The following is an 18,188-nucleotide window of genomic DNA, read 5'->3' as shown; positions in this document are numbered from 1 at the left end:
CAAACAACAAAGATGAAAGTTGTTGGACTTCCGTTCTTGATGGCTTTAAGGTGTCCATATTTCACGGCCATAACATAAAGGTGCTGAGAGTAGAGGTCTCATGAAGCTGCAGCTTGGTTCTGAGTCAGCTTGATGCTTGTGTCATGTCCCCAAGACATGAAAGGGATCATAAATTGTTTAAAACCAAATTTAACTTTTGACTATTTAAAAATGAACTCTGTTGAACCAAAATAATGGTGCTACAGATCACATGATTTTACAGTTTTAATTCCAATTGTGATTCTAATCTGTTTGGAGAGGGCTACAGCGTGGAAGAGTAAATAAACCAGCAGTGGTTACTTAGCAGCTGGAGCCTTGTAAGGTAGAGAACCTTTTAAGTTTAAGTTCAGCTGATTTGATTGCAGTTTGAGAGAGAGAAGACAGCTCTCACAGCTCTGCTGGAAACTGTTGGTTTTAGAAGGCTAAAGAGGGAACATCTTTCTCAGCCTTGCTAGAAGAAAAGCCTTACTATGGAGTGATGATTAACTAAACCTAGGCCGGAAGCCTAAAGTCCAGCTAGTTAAGGAAACTAGAAAAATGAAGAGACATTTCCAAGAAGTCTGGAGTTAACGGAACAGAAGAAACTGAGAACCAGAACAGACTACTGTCCGTAAAGCCATAGAGAGTTCAAAAGGCATTGGATCGTGAGAGGCCAGGAAGATATCTGCAGTAGTTCTAAGGTTTGTGAGAAATTACTACAATTTGGGTGACATTATTTGAAATAATTGCAGAAATCAATGGGTCGACCTCGGATTTTGTGCAAAAGCCTTTCAGACAAAGGAAACCTGAAGGAAGAGGTGTAAAATCTAAAATTGAAACCTTGGTGGAAGCGGTAGAGGGAAAGCATAAAGCATAATTTAAAAGAAGATTTGAAAGTGCCTCAATGACTACCGCCCGGTGGCCCTGACGTCAGTTGTAATGAAGTGCTTCGAGAGGCTGATCATGAAGCGCATTACCTCCATACTCCCGGAATGCCTTGACCCACTTCAATTCGCATACCGTCGCAACCGGTCCACATCAGACGCCATTTCCCTGGCCCTACACTCATCCCTAGAGCATCTCGAAAACAAGGACTCCTATATCAGACTCCTATTTATTGACTACAGCTCCGCCTTCAACACCATAATCCCAGCCAAGCTCATATCAAAGCTCCAAAACCTAGGACTTGGCTCTCCACTCTGCAACTGGATCCTTGACTTTCTGACCAACAGACCACAGTCAGTAAGAATGAACACCAACACCTCCTCCACAATAGTCCTCAATACCGGTGCCCCGCAAGGCTGCGTACTTAGCCCCCTACTCTACTCCCTGTACACACACGACTGCGTGGCAAAACTTGGTTCCAACTCCATCTACAAGTTTGCTGATGATACGACCATAGTGGGCCGGATCTCAAATAACGACGAGTCCGAATACAGGAGGGAGATAGAGAACCTAGTGGAGTGGTGTAACGACAACAATCTATCCCTAAATGCCAGCAAAACTAAAGAGCTGGTCATCGACTTCAGGAAGCAAAGTACTGTACACACCCCTGTCAGCATCAACGGAGCTGAGGTGGGGATGGTGAGCAGTTTCAAATTCCTAGGGGTGCACATCACCAAAAATCTATCCTGGTCCACTCACGTTGACGCTATCACCAAGAAAGCACAACAGCGCCTATACTTCCTCAGGAAACTAAGGAAATTCGGCATGTCCACATTAACCCTTACCAACTTTTACAGATGCACTATAGAAAGCATCCTATCGGGCTGCATCACAGCCTGGTATGGCAACTGCTCGGCCCAGGACCGCAAGGAACTTCAGAGAGTCGTGAATACCGCCCAGTCCATCACACGAACCTGCCTCCCATCCATTGATTCCTCCCGCTGCCGGGGGAAAGCGGGCAGCATAATCAAGGATCCCTCCCACCCGGCTTACTCACACTTCCAACTTCTTCCATCGGGCAGGAGATTCAGAAGTCTGAGAACACGCACGAACAGACTCAAAAACAGCTTCTTCCCATCTGTCACCAGACTCCTAAATGACCCTCTTATTGACTGACCTCATTAACACTTCAACCAATGCCAATGCTTATGTAGTTACATTGTGTATCTTGTGTTGCCCTATTATGTATTCTCATGTATTTTCTTGAATTGTTTAATTCCCTTTTCTTCCATGTACTGAATGATCTGTTGAGCTGCTTGCAGAAAAATACTTTTCACTGTACCTCTGTACACGTGACAATAAACAAATCCAATCCATCCAATCCAAGTGTGACTTTTGATAGCGGAATTTGAAATCATTCTTGTGGGAGCCGGATGGTGATTCATGGTATAAGAATCATTTTGTGGGATTTTGAGGATAAATCCACAGACATTCGCTTGGGTTCAGAGGGGAGCGTGTCTTACCACAGTCATTTGGTATGCTTAAAAGGAACTTTGTTAATGAGACCATTGTAGCTGTAGATGTACTTTGTAATCTGTGTTAATTCTGTGTAATTATCAAGGAGTACTGTACCATAATCCAATTTTTTCATGTTTAATAAAAAAAAAACTTTGTTGTCAAAACTAATTACGGGCTCTATGACTCTATTTCTCCATGTTTTCAAAATAAATATAACGGTTACGACCTTTTGAGCCAGGATTTTGTTCTGGAATCTTCCCATCCAGTTATAACATCAACTGGGACCATAAACCCTTGTTACTACTAGTTTGAATGAACCTAATATAGAGTTCAACTATTGCATAGTTAAATATCTTCCACTGGTGGTTAGATTTGAACTGCTATCAATTTCAGCCACGTCCTCTTTTATTCAACGAAAATTAGCTTATTTCCAGATGAATATTTTTAGCTGAAGGTCTGTTTTCCTTTATTTTCAGTAGACTTCTGTCCAGTAATAGCATAAACTGGGATCATAACAGAGCCATCGAAAGTCATTATCCCTGTAGAGATGTCAAGCTCTTTATTGCGTGGACTTGGCCAGAGGCACACTACTTGGTAACTAGCTATTACCTCATTAATATGCCACATCACATGATCCAAGTTTCTGGTCTTTGGAACACTTCTAATTCTATATTTCAAGACTCATAAGTCAGTCTGCTGATTTACCTCCAACCGGCAACACCAACAGCAGCCTCCACGTTGACAAAGGAACTGCAACAAGTCTCCCATCAAAGCCTTTTCAGCTGGAAGCCTCTGATCATCACCTGCCAAGCAGATCTATGTACAGCAATCTCATCTCCCTGAAGCATTTACCATTTAAAAAAAATTCTGCACTGCTGTCTTCATCCAGGAACCCAGCAGAACTTGAACTTCTCCGTGAAGGAACCCCTTCTGGACTTTGGAAATCATGTGAACAGATATCCGTTTTTATGGTCCTTTTACTGTTAAGTTATTCATATTTGTAAAACTCCTCTTTTCTATCGCCCCCCCCCCCAACCGTTATATTTGCATGTGTGTGAGAGGTTGCAATCATCACCCTGGGCTGGGATGTGTGAATAAACTAACATTCTGACTTAATCGGAAAAAAAAGTTTGCTGCGAGTCACTTTAAAAATTGGACTTCATAAACTGAATTTCGGGAAACATACTATAGCCTATTTTTTAAACCATTAAAAACACCTCTGTTTATAGACACAGAGGATAAAGAAGATCAGTTTGCCCTTCCTGACTGTAACACTTGCTTGCATGTTTCATGAGTCAGTCAAAGGTGATAGCAGCTTTTCCTACATGCATATCGACTTCTGCATCAAGAGACAAACCACAGATATTCTGCAATTACCATATCGGACCATGCTCCGCACTGGGTAGATCTACAGATTTGTAAGGATAGCTTTCAGCGCCCACAATGGAGGCTGGAAGTTAGATTGCTAGTGGATGAGGCGGTGTGTGAGAGACTCAGGAAATGCATGCAGAATTACCTGCAGGTAAATGATACCGGAGAAGTCTCAGCAGCAGTGCTCTGGGAGGCACTGAAGGCAGTGGTGAGAGGGGAACTAATCTCAACCCGGGCTCATAGGGACAGGGCAGATAGGGCAGAAACGGACCGACTGGTTAAGGAAATTTTACGGATGGCAGGAGCTACGCGGAGTCCCCGAGGCCAGAGTTACTCAGGAAACGACGGAGACTGCAGGCTGAGTTCAGGGTGCTGACTACAGGCAAGGCTGTACAGCAGCTTCGAAAGGCAAAAGGTGCGATATCTGAGCATGGAGAGAAGGGCAGCAGAATGCTCGCACAATAACTAAGGAAGAGAGAAGAGACTGGAGAGATAGAAAGGATAGCGGATGGGGAGGGAAATCTGGTGGGGGACCCAGCAGGGCTGAACAATGTGTTTAGGGACTTTCATAGTAAGCTGTACACTTCAGAACCCCCCCCCCCCCCCCCCAGGGGACCGGAGAGGATGAGGCGATTCCTGGATGGACTGACCTTCCCAAGAGTGGGTAGGGGGTTGGTAGACGGACTGGGGGCCCTGGTTAGGATCGAAGAGGTATTGGGGGGTCTGAAGGTCATGCAGTCGGGTAAAGCCCCGGGGCCGGAAGGGTTTCCGGTGGAGTTTTACAAAAGGTTTGCCGAGATAGTGGGGCCGATGCTGGTCAGGGTTTTTAACGAAGCAAGAGACAGAGAGGGTTCTACCCCCAACGATGTTGCAGGCCACTATTTCGCTTATTCTGAAATGGGATAAAGACCCAGAGGCTTGTGGGGCTTACAGGCCGATCTGTTTGATCAACGCAGAAGCTAAGTTACTGGCCAAGATCTTGGTGACTAGAATTGAGGACTGTGTACCGGACGTAATTGAGGACGACCAAACCGGGTTCGTAAAGGGTAGGCAACTGGCGGCCAATCTAAGAAGGCTGCTTAATGTGATTATTATGCCCCTGGAGAGCAGGGAGGCAGAGGTAGTGGGAGCTATGGATGCGGAAAAGGCTTTTGACCGGGTCGAGTGGGACTATCTGTGGGGGGTACTGGGACGGTTTGGGTTCGGGGAGGGGTTCATTGACTGGGTTAGGCTGTTATATCATGCCCCAGAGGCTAGTGTAAGGATGAACAGGATGGCATCAGATTACTTCAGACTGCACCGCGGGACAAGACAGGGTTGCCCTCTCGCCCCACTGCTGTTCACGCTGGCCATAGAGCCGCTGAGAGCTTCAAGGGACTGGAAAGGGCTGGTCCATGGGGGAGTGGAACATAAAGTCTCGTTATACGCTGATGACCTGCTGTTATACGTATCGGACCCAATGGCGGGGATGGGCGGTATCATGGAAATCCTGAGGGATTTTGGCCGGTTTTAGGATATAAATTGAACATAGCTAAGAGCGAGTTGTTCGTAATTCAGGCAAGGGGGCAGGAGAATAGGCTGAAGGGGTTGCCCTTCAGGCTGGTAGGAGAAAGTTTTAGATACTTGGGGATACAGATGGCACGGGACTGGGACAAGTTGCATAAGCTCAACCTGTCCCGACTGGTGGAAAGAGTGAGGGAGGAGGTTCGGAGTTGGGATGCGCTCCTGCTGTCACTAGCGGAGAAGGTGTAGACTGTTAAGATGATGATTCTCCCAAGATTCTTGTTCATATTTCAGTGTCTCCCCATTTTCATCCCGAAGTCCTTCTTTAAGAGGCTGAATAAAATTATCATGGGATTTGTCTGGGTGAGGAAGGTGATGCTCGAAAGGAAGAGAGGGGAAGGGGGGAAGGCGTTGCCGAACTTCAGCAACTATACTGGGCGGCCAACATACCGATGATACGGAAATGGATGGTTGGTACAGGGTCGGTTTGAGAGCGGATGAAGGCTGCTTCACCAGGGGCACCAGTTTGGCAGCCCTGGTTATGGAGCCTCTGCCACTCCCACCAGCACGGTACTCCATCAGCCCCATAGTGGTGGCAGCTCTGCGGATCTGAGGGCCAGTGGAGGAGGCATATAGGGGAAGTGAGAGCATCGGTGTGGACCCCAATCTGCGGAAATCAGCGATTTGCACCGGGGAACTGAGGGTTGGTATCGACTGTAGCGGAGGGTAGAGATTGCGAGGGTGGGTGATCTGTTCCTGGAAGGGAGCTTTCCAAGCATGAGGGTGTTGGAGGAGAAGTTTGGGCTGGCGGGAAGGAATTACTTTACATACTTACAGGTGCGGGATTTCGTGCGCATACTGGTGCCGTCCTTCCCATGCCTCCTGCCAAAGGGGAGGCAGGACAGGGTAGTTTCTAGGAAAGAGGTAGGTGAGGGTAGAATCTCAGATATTTGCAAAGAACTAATGGGAGCAGAGGATACACAGACTGAGGACCTGAAGCTCAAGTGTGAAGAGGAGCCCGTGGGCGGGGGGGAGATGGAGGACGGTATTTGGGCAGAAGCTCTGGGCAGAGTAAACACGACCGCAACCATCCACCAGGCTCAGTCTGATCCAGTTCAAGCTCGTGCACCAGGCCCACATGACGGTGGCCTGGATGAGTAAATTCTTCGGGCTGGAGGACGTGTGCCAGATGTGCCGGTGGGCCGGCTAATCACGCGCACATGTTCTGGTCGTGCCCTAAACTCAGGGGGTACTGGCAGGGATTCACGGACATCATGTCCCGGGTTTTGAAAACTGGGTGGGAATGAGTCCGGAGGTGGCAATCTTTGGGGTGTCGGAGGACCCGGGAGTCCAGGAGGAGAAGGAGGCCGAAGTCTTGGCCTTTGCTTCCCTGGTAGCCTGGCGACAAATGCTGTTGGCAGGAAGGGATTCAAAGCCCCCAAAGACCGAAGTATGGCTATCGGACATGGCAAGCTTTCTCGGACTACAGAAGGTTAAGTTCGCCTTGAGAGGACAGCATGGTGGCACAGTGGTTAGCATTACTGCCTACAGTGCTGCAGACCCGGGTTCGAATTACGGCCCTGGGTCACTGTCTGTGTGGAGTTTGCATATTCTCCCCGTGTCTGTGTGGAGTTTGCATATTCTCCCCGTGTCTGCGTGGGTTTCACCCCCACAACCCAAAAGATATGCAGGATAGGCGGATTGGCCACACTAAATTGCCCCTTAATTGGAAACAATAATTGGGTACTCTAAATTTTTAAAAAAAGTTCGCCTTGAGAGGTTCACTGTCAGGGTTCGCCCGGAGGTGGCAGCCATTCATTGACTGCTTCGCGGAGAATTAATCGTTGGTAGAGTGGAGTCGGGGATGGTTTAGGCAGGTCTTTGCGAGAATGGAGTCGTGGTTTGCACTATGCATTATTTGCTTTCCTTTCTGTACAGTACTATACAATGTCATTGTTTTATATGCCAAAAATACCAAAAATGTATATGCCAAAAATTGTTTATTAAAAAAAAAAGAGACAAACCACAGAACCAAGGCAGCAACATTTCCAAAACACGTCCAGCGGGGTGTTCTTCAGACGGTCAGAGATGTAGCAACCTTTTCTTGACACTTATAGTCAAGGAAAACGAGTTACAGGCCTGGGAATAGACAATTCATGATTTCTTGTGGCTGAGTTTCCATGTGAGTGACTAGTATCTCCCTGTCTTTTGTCATTATTGTCTTGGCTATTTTCAGGTCATGCAGTTTTCGAGCTGTTTGGTTTATGTTATACATCAAGTGAGCTCCTTGACACTTATGGTCAATTAGACAGTCCTGGGAATACAGACCTGGGAGTAGACAATTCATGAGTTTTTGTGGCTGAGATTCCATGTGAGTGACCAGCACAGTTCCATCACTGGATGGAACATAGAACATAGTGCAGAAGGAGGCCATTCGGCCCATCGAATCTGCACCGACCCACCTCAGCCCCCATTTCCACCTATCCTCGTAACCCAATAACCCCTCCTACACTAAGGGCAATTTATCATGGCCAATCCACCTAACCTGCACACCTTTGGACTGTGGGAGGAAACCTGAGCACCCGGAGGAAACCCATGCAGACACAGGGAGAACGTGCAGACTCCGCAGAGACAGTGACCCAACAGGGAATCGAATCTGGGACCCTGGCGCTGTAAAGCCACAGTGCTTTCCACTTCTGCTACCGTGCCGCCCCAAGATAGAGGTTCACTGATCAAGATATGCTGTATTTTTGCCTTTGCTTTCAGTGTGGAAAAATTGTAAAGCTTACCATCTGACCTAGCATGCAGGTAAAATCCTTGAATAGCTGCAGGGAAGCCAAAGATCAGGAGTATGGAGAAGAAAATACCAAATAAACTCAGGGCAACGACACAGCTGTTCCACTCCATTCTTCATCCTGAAATTGTTTGAAGTGGTGCCATCAAATTTCACTGCATGTTTCATGGAAAGAGTGGATGAGATGGAGGCGTTTTGGTGAACAGCAAATTTTCCCTCAAATCCTGTAGCTTCATGCCCTGCTACCAGTGTTGAATGTTTTAGTGGGAACTACAAAATGTAAAGAGGTATATCCTGTTTTCTATACTTCTTTTGCAGCTGGCGTGTGGAGAAGATCATGTCCACTTTAATCAGAATGGAAATTGCACTGCGCTTCAGTATACTCTAGGACGGTCTGCAAGAGATTATGTCTTTTTTTAAGAATGACCCCAGCAAAGACCTTCTCAGTAATGCCGAGTGAGATGCCCCTGTTGTTGTTGCAACCTCCTCCATCGTCTTTAATTTTGTATAATGTGTCAGACGCGGACTGGGAGATGTCCATCTCATGGGAATACAGCTCACAGTAGTGTAACCTAGTGGTACATCGGTTTGCTAAGGTCAATGCCTCACCATCTGCCACTTCTAGAGGGGCAACGTTAGCGATGGTAGAACCAAGCGCTTTCCTATACTACCTGTACATAGCATGCAGATTTCCATTGTCTCAGGCAGTTTAGGTTTCTTGTCCAGTGTTTATTTGTGCAGTATCTCCCTGTTTTTTGGCATTATTGTCTTGGCTACTTTCAGGTCATGCAGTGCTCGAGCTGTTTATTTATGTCATGCATCAAGTGAGCTTTGCTTTCATTTCAATGACAGATGTCATCTCTGCTGAGTACGTCACAAAACCAGTTTTTGTTATGGATTATGCAGTTACCAAATGTTAATGCTGTTCATTCATAAATGACTGAACTTAGTGACTTTCAAACTTCATCAATATCAACACTAACATTTCCTAGTAATCATTTAGAGCAGACTTGTCCAACCCATGGCCTGAAGGCCCCCCAAGCATTTCTTCAACATGCCGGCGAGACAGGTCAGTGCATTGGAAAATTTCTGCACGGGACTGCTCCTCCAATCACAGCCGGTTTCTGTCCCATGTTTGCTGCTGATGGGCTCACTATTGACCCTGGCAGCAGCAAACAGCGAAGACAAACAGGTTGTGACTGGAGGAGCAGTCCCATGAAAAAACCTTCTAACACAAGGAACTGTGGAAAGTGGGAACCGCTGCACCCCATGCTTCAATCCCCCCTCCTTCCCAGCTCGCAGTTGTAAGTGTTCTTCCTATTTATTTCCATTTTCTTTTATTTTGTTATTTTTGGTCTCTGGACCCAGATCGGAATGTGCCTTTTAGGAGAAGACTCAAGCTGAAGCAGCCTGCTTGTCAGGACATTGCAACCCGGGTTTTCTATTTTAGTGAGCATAAACCAGATGCTCTGGCGCCAAGTGGATTTTAGGAACCAGCATTGGAGGAAATTGGTTTGACTGGTTTGCTGGCAACTGGTGGGTTGGCCAGGGACAGTGTTCTGCCTGACAACCGTCAGTGATTGGTTTCTGCTTGATGCTTTTTGAGAGAACTTGGGCTGGATTCTCTGCCCCGGACGCCGAAATCGCATTTGGTGACGGGGTGGAGAAACCGTTTAGACGCCGAAATCGGGAGCGGCGGCATTTTAAAAATTTTTCCACCCCCTGAAAATCAGCGTTCTTGAGGAATATGGCGCGCCGATTATCCACCGCCTCAGGATCGCCCCGCGATGCTCCGTCGGCGACCAGACGAATTCCCGACGCCAAGAGACTCTCATGGAGCAGCCGCTCGGGAACCTCCCGAGACATCGGCGGCCACATTCGGGGGAGGACCAATTGGCCGGGGGGGGGGGGGGGGGGGGGGGAGAATGTGAGTGGGCGGTCTAGAGCGCGCAAGCGTCCAATGTGGGGCACTACTTTGACGGTCCAGGTCCACGGGCTGAGTCCGCCATGAAGCACATGCGCAGCCTCTGAACCGGAAGTGCTGGAGGCCGTACCGGCAGCCAGAGCTGCGAACTCTACGCTGCCTCCCCGCTAACCCCCAGCAAAACGGGGAATTGGTGGCCTTTTGGCACCAGTTTTTCTGGCGCAAAAGACTACCATTTTCACAACGGCGTGGGGACTAAGTCGCAACAACGGAGAATCCAGCCCCTGGTGTTGAGACCTGGGAAGTGAAAGGAACAGTCTTTCTCTCTCGCTGCTGAAGTAAAGAACTGCCTCATTGTTCTAAGTCCAGTGAGTGCTTGGCAAATCCTTGCTGTAAACCTGAAATTATCCTATATCTAAAGGGAAAATAGACAATCTTGCCAGAGCAAACCATCTCAAGCCTGGAAGGAAGTACCATCAAAACAAAAGCTTGAATTCCAGAAAGACATCAACTGGAAGCCATCTTAGTGCACTAAAGATCTTTTATCCGGTTTATTTTTATTCATATTATTTTTTACCCCTCAGTCACCCTTCCCCCTCTGTGTTGTTTGTCTGTGTGTGTGTATGCGTGTGTGTTTGTTTGTTTGTTTGTATATATGCGTGTAGAGAATGAGTACAGTTAGAAAGGGGTTTGGGAAAGGGGTATGAGATAGTAATGTACATTTTTCTGTCAGTTATATTATAATACTGCTTATAATAAAAAGTTACATGTTAAAAGCCTGGTGACCACAGTTTATTGGGCTCAGTCAAGAATCTTGGATATTTTAAATAAAATCTAAATTCACTTGTGTTGCAACTCCAGGTCAGGTGGGGCTGGAACTGACCACGCACCAGCCCAGGGTGTAGTTACACAGGGCGCGATTCTCCGCTCCCCACGCTGGGTGGTAGAATCGCGGGAGGGCCGGGCGAATCACCAGCCCAGGGTGTAGTTACACAGGGCGCGATTCTCCGCTCCCCACGCTGGGTGGTAGAATCGCGGGAGGGCCGGGCGAATCACCAGCCCAGGGTGTAGTTACACAGGGCGCGATTCTCCGCTCCCCACGCTGGGTGGGAGAATCTGGGAGGGCCGGGCGAAACACCAGCCCAGGGTGTAGTTACACAGGACTTTGGCCCTGCTCTAGGTGCATTCCCCCAATTCTCCTCGCAATCCAGTGTTCAACCTCTTCTCAGCATTTCCTTTAATGCCCCAGTTCCTCCCCACATTCCTTATTTCTTACCCATGTTCGATCTGCTCTCACCACTTCCCTCAATGGCCCCAGTTCCTCCCCAAGTTTAATCTGCTCTCAGCGCTTCCCTCAATGGCCCCAGTTCCTCGCCGCATTATCCTGGTTTCTCCCCATGTTCAATCTGCTCGCAGCACTTCCTTCAGCTGGCACTTGCATTTGGATATTGCTAGGCCTCGCTTTCATTCTCACTGCACCTCCCCACCTCCACAGCCATTTGGTGAGTGAAAGTAGGTGAGTGTGATGGTAGGCGAGTGAGTGGGGTGGATAGAACAGTAAGTGAGAGTGAGCGAGTGAGGGTGGCAGAGTGAGGTTGGTGGGTGAGGGATGTGTGAGTGAGGGTGACGGGTGGGTCAGTAGAGGTGGGTGGGTGAGGTTATATGTGTCTAAGAGAGCAGGTCAGAGGCTAGGAATTCTGCAGTGAGTAGCTCATTTTCTGACTCGCCTGTCCACCATCCACAAGGCACAAGTCAGGAGTGTGATGGAATACTCCCCACTTGCATGTATGAGCGCAGCTCCAACAACACTCAAGAAGCTCGACACCACCCAGGACAAAGCAGCCAGTTGATTAGCACTCCTTCCACAAACATTCTCTCCTTCCAACACCAATGAACAATGGCAGCCGTGTGTACCACCTAAAAGATGCACTGCAGGAATTCACCAAGGTTCCTCGTCAGCACCTTCCAAACCCACGCCCACAGACTAGTACCTACTAGTGACTAGGTCACTAGTCCTGGTATGCTAGTTTCCAAGTTGGAAAAGTTTGCCTTTCTTTCTTTGTTGCATAGCCTAGGCATGGTTTTAGAAGATGCATACTTGACTAACATCTGAACCCCACCAACCCCCTTTATCCCCGACTTAAGACAAAAGCTTATATATCTGAGGCCTCGTTGGTTGTCATCAGGCAGCTAAGATTGCGTGTCGGAATTACTTCTTTAGCCTTTAAATCTTCAATATTGTTCATGTTAAAGGCACCGTACAGCATGGGGCCAAATCACCAAAGACATAGATCTGCATAAAAAGTAATACCACTAAAAAGCTGCCCTGAGGCAGTTCCAGTGGTGAATTTCATCATCCAGCTGGGTTAGTCCATGCCCCCTCCCAAAGCAACTAGCTCCTCCTTCATGACCAGTCCCTGGCAACAGCTAGTGAAGCCCAGCCTCAGCACTAATCCCTCTTGATAAAGCTCCCACCAGAGCAACCACACCGTTGTAAATTCTTCTGTTTTCTCCAAGGGTAGAATTTTCAATTTGGTTAACAATTTGCACAGAATTGTAGGAACATTTCTGTCATTTTTCTGCGTAGATTAGAAACCAGTTTAAATTGTCCATAATTGAATTCCACAATCCAGTTTTTTTGCATCGGATTCAAATCCAAACCCGAGACACGAGTGTATAGTAAGCTAACCTATTGAACCACCAGGCACCACCTCCAAATATATACTTTTCCTATCAGACTAGATAAAATATATACTGTCGCGAAAAATAAATCAATTCCTATGCTTATTATGTTCGAAATAATTGTCCTGTTTGAAACATTTTATTGTTTCATGAAGCACGAGCAGTTAATATTTGTCTATTTTATACAGATTCATTTGAAAAATAATAAAACTGCAAGCTATAAAATATATAAAATAATAAAAATATGTAGTTCTCAGAATAATAATTAACATATAAGAAACTGCTTTGGGGAATACAGATGAGATACAGACTTAAAAATCAATTATATTTGTTACGCTTCAATGTTACAAAACAAATGGTTGCAGCAGTGATAATCAACAGTAATTAGCCACTTGGTACACTATCTACATCATCTTTTACAGCTGCATACAGAAACATCATTATTTCTGGCCAAAATAGAGACGATTGGGTAATTCCCTGGTCATTCATGCCTGGATTGACACACTGTAAATGAATCTGATTGACTTTACGCACATAATTTGTATGTAACTCTTCCCACAATCACTGAATGTTGCTGAATAAATCACTGCACTTTTATCGGGAGACACTGCTGCAGTTTTAGTCCTGAGCCCTGTTTGCAGCAAACTCTTTTTAAATAGACTCAGTAAAAAGACTTTATTTGCTTTGCAGTTTGTTGAACAAATAACAGGTGACAGTGGTGTAGTGATAATATCACTAGACTAGCAATATCATAGAATCTCTACATTGCAGGAGACCATTCAGCCCCTGCACCGACCCTCTGAAAGAGGGCCCCATCCCCATAAACCCTGCCTCATCTCCACCTAACCTGTACATCCCTGGACACTTAGGCGCAATCTTATCATTGTCAATCCACCTAATCTGCACATCTTTGGACTGTGGGAAGAAACCGGAGCACCCGAAGGAAATCCACACAGACAAGGGGAGAAAGTGCAAACTCCACACAGACAGTCACCCAAGACCAGAATTGAACCCGGATCCCTGGACTGTGAGGCAGCAGTGCTAACCACTGTGCCACAATCAGTAACTACACCGTGCCACCATTAGCAACTACTAATGCTCTGGGGTATGGGTCCAAATCTGACTATGGTAGCTGGTGTAATTTAAATTCAATTAGTAAATCTGGAATATAAAACTAGTCTCAGTAATAGTGACTAGGACAACACTCATCGATTGTGGTAAAAAAAAGCATCTGATTCACTAATTCCCCTAGGGTATTCATTAAGACTATTAGGTTCTGGCCTACATGTGACTCCAGACCCACAACAATATGGTTGACTCTTAACTGCCATCTGAAATGGCTAATCAGTTGAAGGACAACTAAGAACGGGCAATGAATGTTGGCCTTGCCAGTGACACGCACATCCCAACAAAAAAGAAAAAGAAACTTGGCAGTAAAATACATGATGTGCTGCAAATCTTGCCACGAGATCTATCCTGCCTCCAAAACATTGATTAGCACAGCATACAAGCTAGTGGCTGGCACAGTAATGCCAATAGGGACAGCACTCAGATCTTTTAAATGGGCAGTGCCCAAGATGCATGTCCAGTTGGGGTCCATGATTATATTCTTAGACACACAAATAACCTACAAGTACATTTTTATTATGTACTGTGAACTGCCCAGCCACTGATTTGCACATAATATTATCTTTAATTTAAACCAACTGAGTGTTTACATGTTAACAAGTTTAAATAATATTTAGAATACATTTAATAAGTGCTGTTAAATTTTTACCTGATCATCGGATGCGGAATTTCCATTGTTATCTGAAATTGGACTTCTTTCGTCACGAGGGAGATTATCTTCCGATACATCAGTGCTGTAGCCACTGCCAGTTGGAGAAGCAGTTGAATCACCTGATTTTATCATTCCATTCCGTTCTGCTGTATTCGATTTACCAAGAACACCCATAACGTTGTACAAGACAGCTCCTGATTGCCTTCCTCCTAAGAATCCAAGCATAGTAACAAACTTGAGATCACAAAAACAAACTCGCATTGGTTTTCAAATTTCTCACTTAAGTATCATATTTAACAAAGAAACACTTTCTGTAAGCAATTTCACCACCTTTTTTTGTGATGGCTCCTGGATTCCAAAAGGGCAAAGCAATCTGCAGTGACTCACCTGCCCTGCAATGAAGCCTCCCTATTACAGGAATCTCCACAACCTAACAGAATGCATAACTACTCAGTCTGTAACCAACCACTACGTGATTCAGTTGCTGCACAGTGTTTCACTATAAATGCAAAGAAAGATTATCTACCCTAGATAATCTACAACCCTTCTGGCTGAGGCACATCTGGATTTTCATTCTTGGGAAAACAAGAAAGAGCCCTCTTGCACCACCCACCCCAATTGTGATAAGTCTGACATCAGACTTGGCTATGTAGACCACAGGTCCAAAATGGTACCATTTCATAAAAAACGATTTCTTTCAATCAACACTTGTATATGTGGCATCTTTAACAGAATAACATTTCTCAAGGTGCTTCACGGGTGCATAATAAAACAAAATCTAACACCAAGTCACATGGAGCAATTTTAGGGCAAAAGTTTGAAAGCTTGGTCAAGTACACAGATTTTAAAGTGTATCTTACAGGGAATGAGAGTGGTATAGGCAGGAAGACAGTGATGTAGGGAATGAATTCCAGAGGTTTGGGACTTGACAAATGAGGGTACAGCCTCTAATAATGGAGCAATTAAAATCAGGGATGTCATGAGGCTAGAAATGGAGGAGTGCAGATATCACGGAGAGTTGGAAGATATCAGAGATAGGGAGGGCCAATGCCATAGAGGGATTTGAGAGTAATAATAAGATTTTTTTTAAATCAAAGTTTGAACTTTTCTTAACTGGCAGCCAACTGAGAGTGAGAACAATTGAAAAGATAAACGGAACTTTGTGCCAGTTAGGACACGCGCAGCAGCGTATTGGATGACCTCATGTTTTTAAAATCCAGCATTTAATCCCGGGTTACCCTTAAGGTGGTGGTGCTGAGCCCCCTGCCTGATCCACTGCAGTCCATCTGGTGTAGGGACACACACAGTGCTGTTAAGAAAGGAATTCCAGGTTTTTCCACCCAGCAGCAGTGAAGGAATGGCAATATATTTCCAAGTCAAGATGGTGTGTAATTTGGGGGAAAAGCAGTTGGTGATGTTCCCATGCAGGTTTTGCCCTTGTCCTTGTGCAAGTGGCCACTTCGACATCCCTCCTAAATTTAAAGTTCTGCATATTCTCCATTGTCTCCATATCTTCAACGTAGCGATCACCATCGGATTACCTGCGTATTTCCATGGAGAAAATGAAAGCGAGGCCATCACCACTGCCTGCAGCCCCGACCCCCTACATGAACCTGACTCCATTTTCACCCAAACTGCCTCCCAATCCCCACACCAGCCCAACACCTCCTCCACATTCATCGCACAATAGCAATATATCAGGCTCGGCAATGCCAAACCTCCTGACTGTCGGTCCCTCTGCAAGACCGTTTTCCGAATCCTGGCTACCTTGCCCGCCCATATGAAGGACCAGATCAATCACTCCACTGCCACATAAAAACGCTTTTGGTAAAAAGGTAGACATTCGAGTAAAAACAAAAACCGTGGCAGAATGTTCATCTCCACAGATTGAACTCAGCCTGCCAAAGACAGAGGGAGGTTATCCCACCTCTGTAGAGCGGCCTTAACCCTATTCACCAGACTCGTAAAGTTCAATTTACGAAGTCGGGCCCAATCCAGAGCCACCTACACCCCTAGATACCTGAAGTGAGTGCCCATTAAACGGAACAGATCAGCTCCCTTCCCTGGCAGAGCGACCGGAAAACATTACGTTTTCTCTAAATTCAGCTTATGTTCTGTAAAAGCCCCAAACCGCTTCAATAGCTCCATTATGTCCCGCATTGTGGGACCAGGTCCATAAGGTACAACAGAAGATCGTCAGTGTATAGGGACATCCTGTGCTCCATCGCCCCCTCACTATCCCCCTCCACTTATCCAAATTCATCAAAGCGATGACCAAAGGTTCAATTGCCAACACGAACAGGAGAAGGGACATGGGTCACCTCTGCCTCGTTCCCCTGTGCAACTAAAAATATGTCAAGCTCACGTTATTCGCACGGATGCTGCCCTTAGATTCCTTATATAGTAGCTTAACCCATGACACAAACTTGGGGCTCTATCTTGAATCGCTCCAACACTGTGAACAAGTAGCTCCACTCTACCCTATCGAAGGCTTTCTCTGCATTCAATACCACAATAACCTCCTGTACCTCCCCCCCCCCGATGGGGTACGCTAGCATTCCAAGGGGGGGGGCTTGATCGGGTCGATGTCCTCTTGCATGGGAAATCTACAAATAGGGACCACAATTTCAAAATATGGGGTCTTCCAATTAAGACGGTGATGAGGTGGAATTCCTTCTTTCGGGATTGTGAATCTTAGGAATTATTTTTCCCTGTGAGCAATGGGGGATAGTTCATTGGATATATTCAAGGTTGGGTTAGACAGAATTTTGATCAACAAGAGTTTAAAGGGTTACTGGGGCAGGCTGTAATATGGAGTTACGGCCAATATCACATCAATCATGACATTACCGCACAGCAGAGCAGACTTGAGGGGTGAAAGGGCCTACTTGTCTTCCTACTTATGTTGTAAAGCAGTCTGATTTACAGCAATTATTTCAGCATAAAGTGGCTACAAACACAAATTGAACATATTTCTTTCAATAAAACCAATGATTTTGTTGTGAACTGCACAGAAACAAGAACGAAGAATGGTAGCCTACCTTTTATGGTTAAATTTTCAATTCCATATTCGAACATTATCCATCCCCACTTCTCCAGACTCTGAGGAGTTTTGGTTGCGTCTGTAGCTTTCAGCAGTTCAGCATCATCTATGAAAGTAAAATCTTCCAATTCTTCTAATGTGAAAAGAACTTTTGACTTCTCAAAGGGGATTGCAGTGATTGAACTTGTTCCTAAATCTTTTGAAATTAAAGCATTAAAAGAATATTAGTATACGCATTCTAAAATTTGATCGGAACAATTATTAATATTCAACAATTAATTTAGTTCCATAGTTTAAACTTTTATACCATTTTTTCTCAATGACCCAAACATAAACTCTAAATAACATTATTTCTGCACCAAAATTTAGAAAACAATTTTAAAATGTTTAACTTTGTTTTCATATCTCACTGTGCCCTCACGTCTTTGTTTCTCTGTAACCTCTTCCAACCCTACAGCCCTCTGAGATATCTGCATTCCTCCAGTTCTGGTCTTTTGCACGTTCACAATTTAAATTGCCCCACCATTGGCCACCATGCCTTCATCTGTTTAGGTCCTAAGCTCTGAAATTTCCTCCCTACATCTTTTGTCCTCTTTATTCTCCTCCATGATACTCCTTAAAACCTACCTCGTTTGACTAAACATTTAGTCATATGTGTTAACATCCCCTT

At 45.6% G+C, this 18,188-nt stretch overlaps 1 protein-coding gene across 12 annotated transcripts in view; it reads right to left on the bottom strand.

The window, feature by feature from the left end:
• kiaa1109 (KIAA1109 ortholog) overlaps positions 1 to 18,188 on the bottom strand; it is a 534,122-nt gene that overhangs the window by 227,319 nt on the left and 288,615 nt on the right. For all 12 annotated transcript variants that reach the window (XM_038792378.1, XM_038792369.1, XM_038792381.1 and 9 more), the window contains 2 exons: positions 17,517 to 17,714; positions 14,473 to 14,684 (listed from right to left, as the gene is read on the bottom strand). In XM_038792378.1, coding sequence (XP_038648306.1) covers positions 14,473 to 14,684; positions 17,517 to 17,714 — 410 coding nt within the window. The remainder of the gene's footprint in view (positions 1 to 14,472; positions 14,685 to 17,516; positions 17,715 to 18,188) is intronic.

The sequence above is a fragment of the Scyliorhinus canicula genome, chromosome 3 (assembly GCF_902713615.1).
Source record: "Scyliorhinus canicula chromosome 3, sScyCan1.1, whole genome shotgun sequence".
In the NCBI taxonomy this organism is placed as follows: Eukaryota; Metazoa; Chordata; class Chondrichthyes; order Carcharhiniformes; family Scyliorhinidae; genus Scyliorhinus; species Scyliorhinus canicula.
This window is presented reverse-complemented; position numbering and strand designations above follow the sequence as displayed.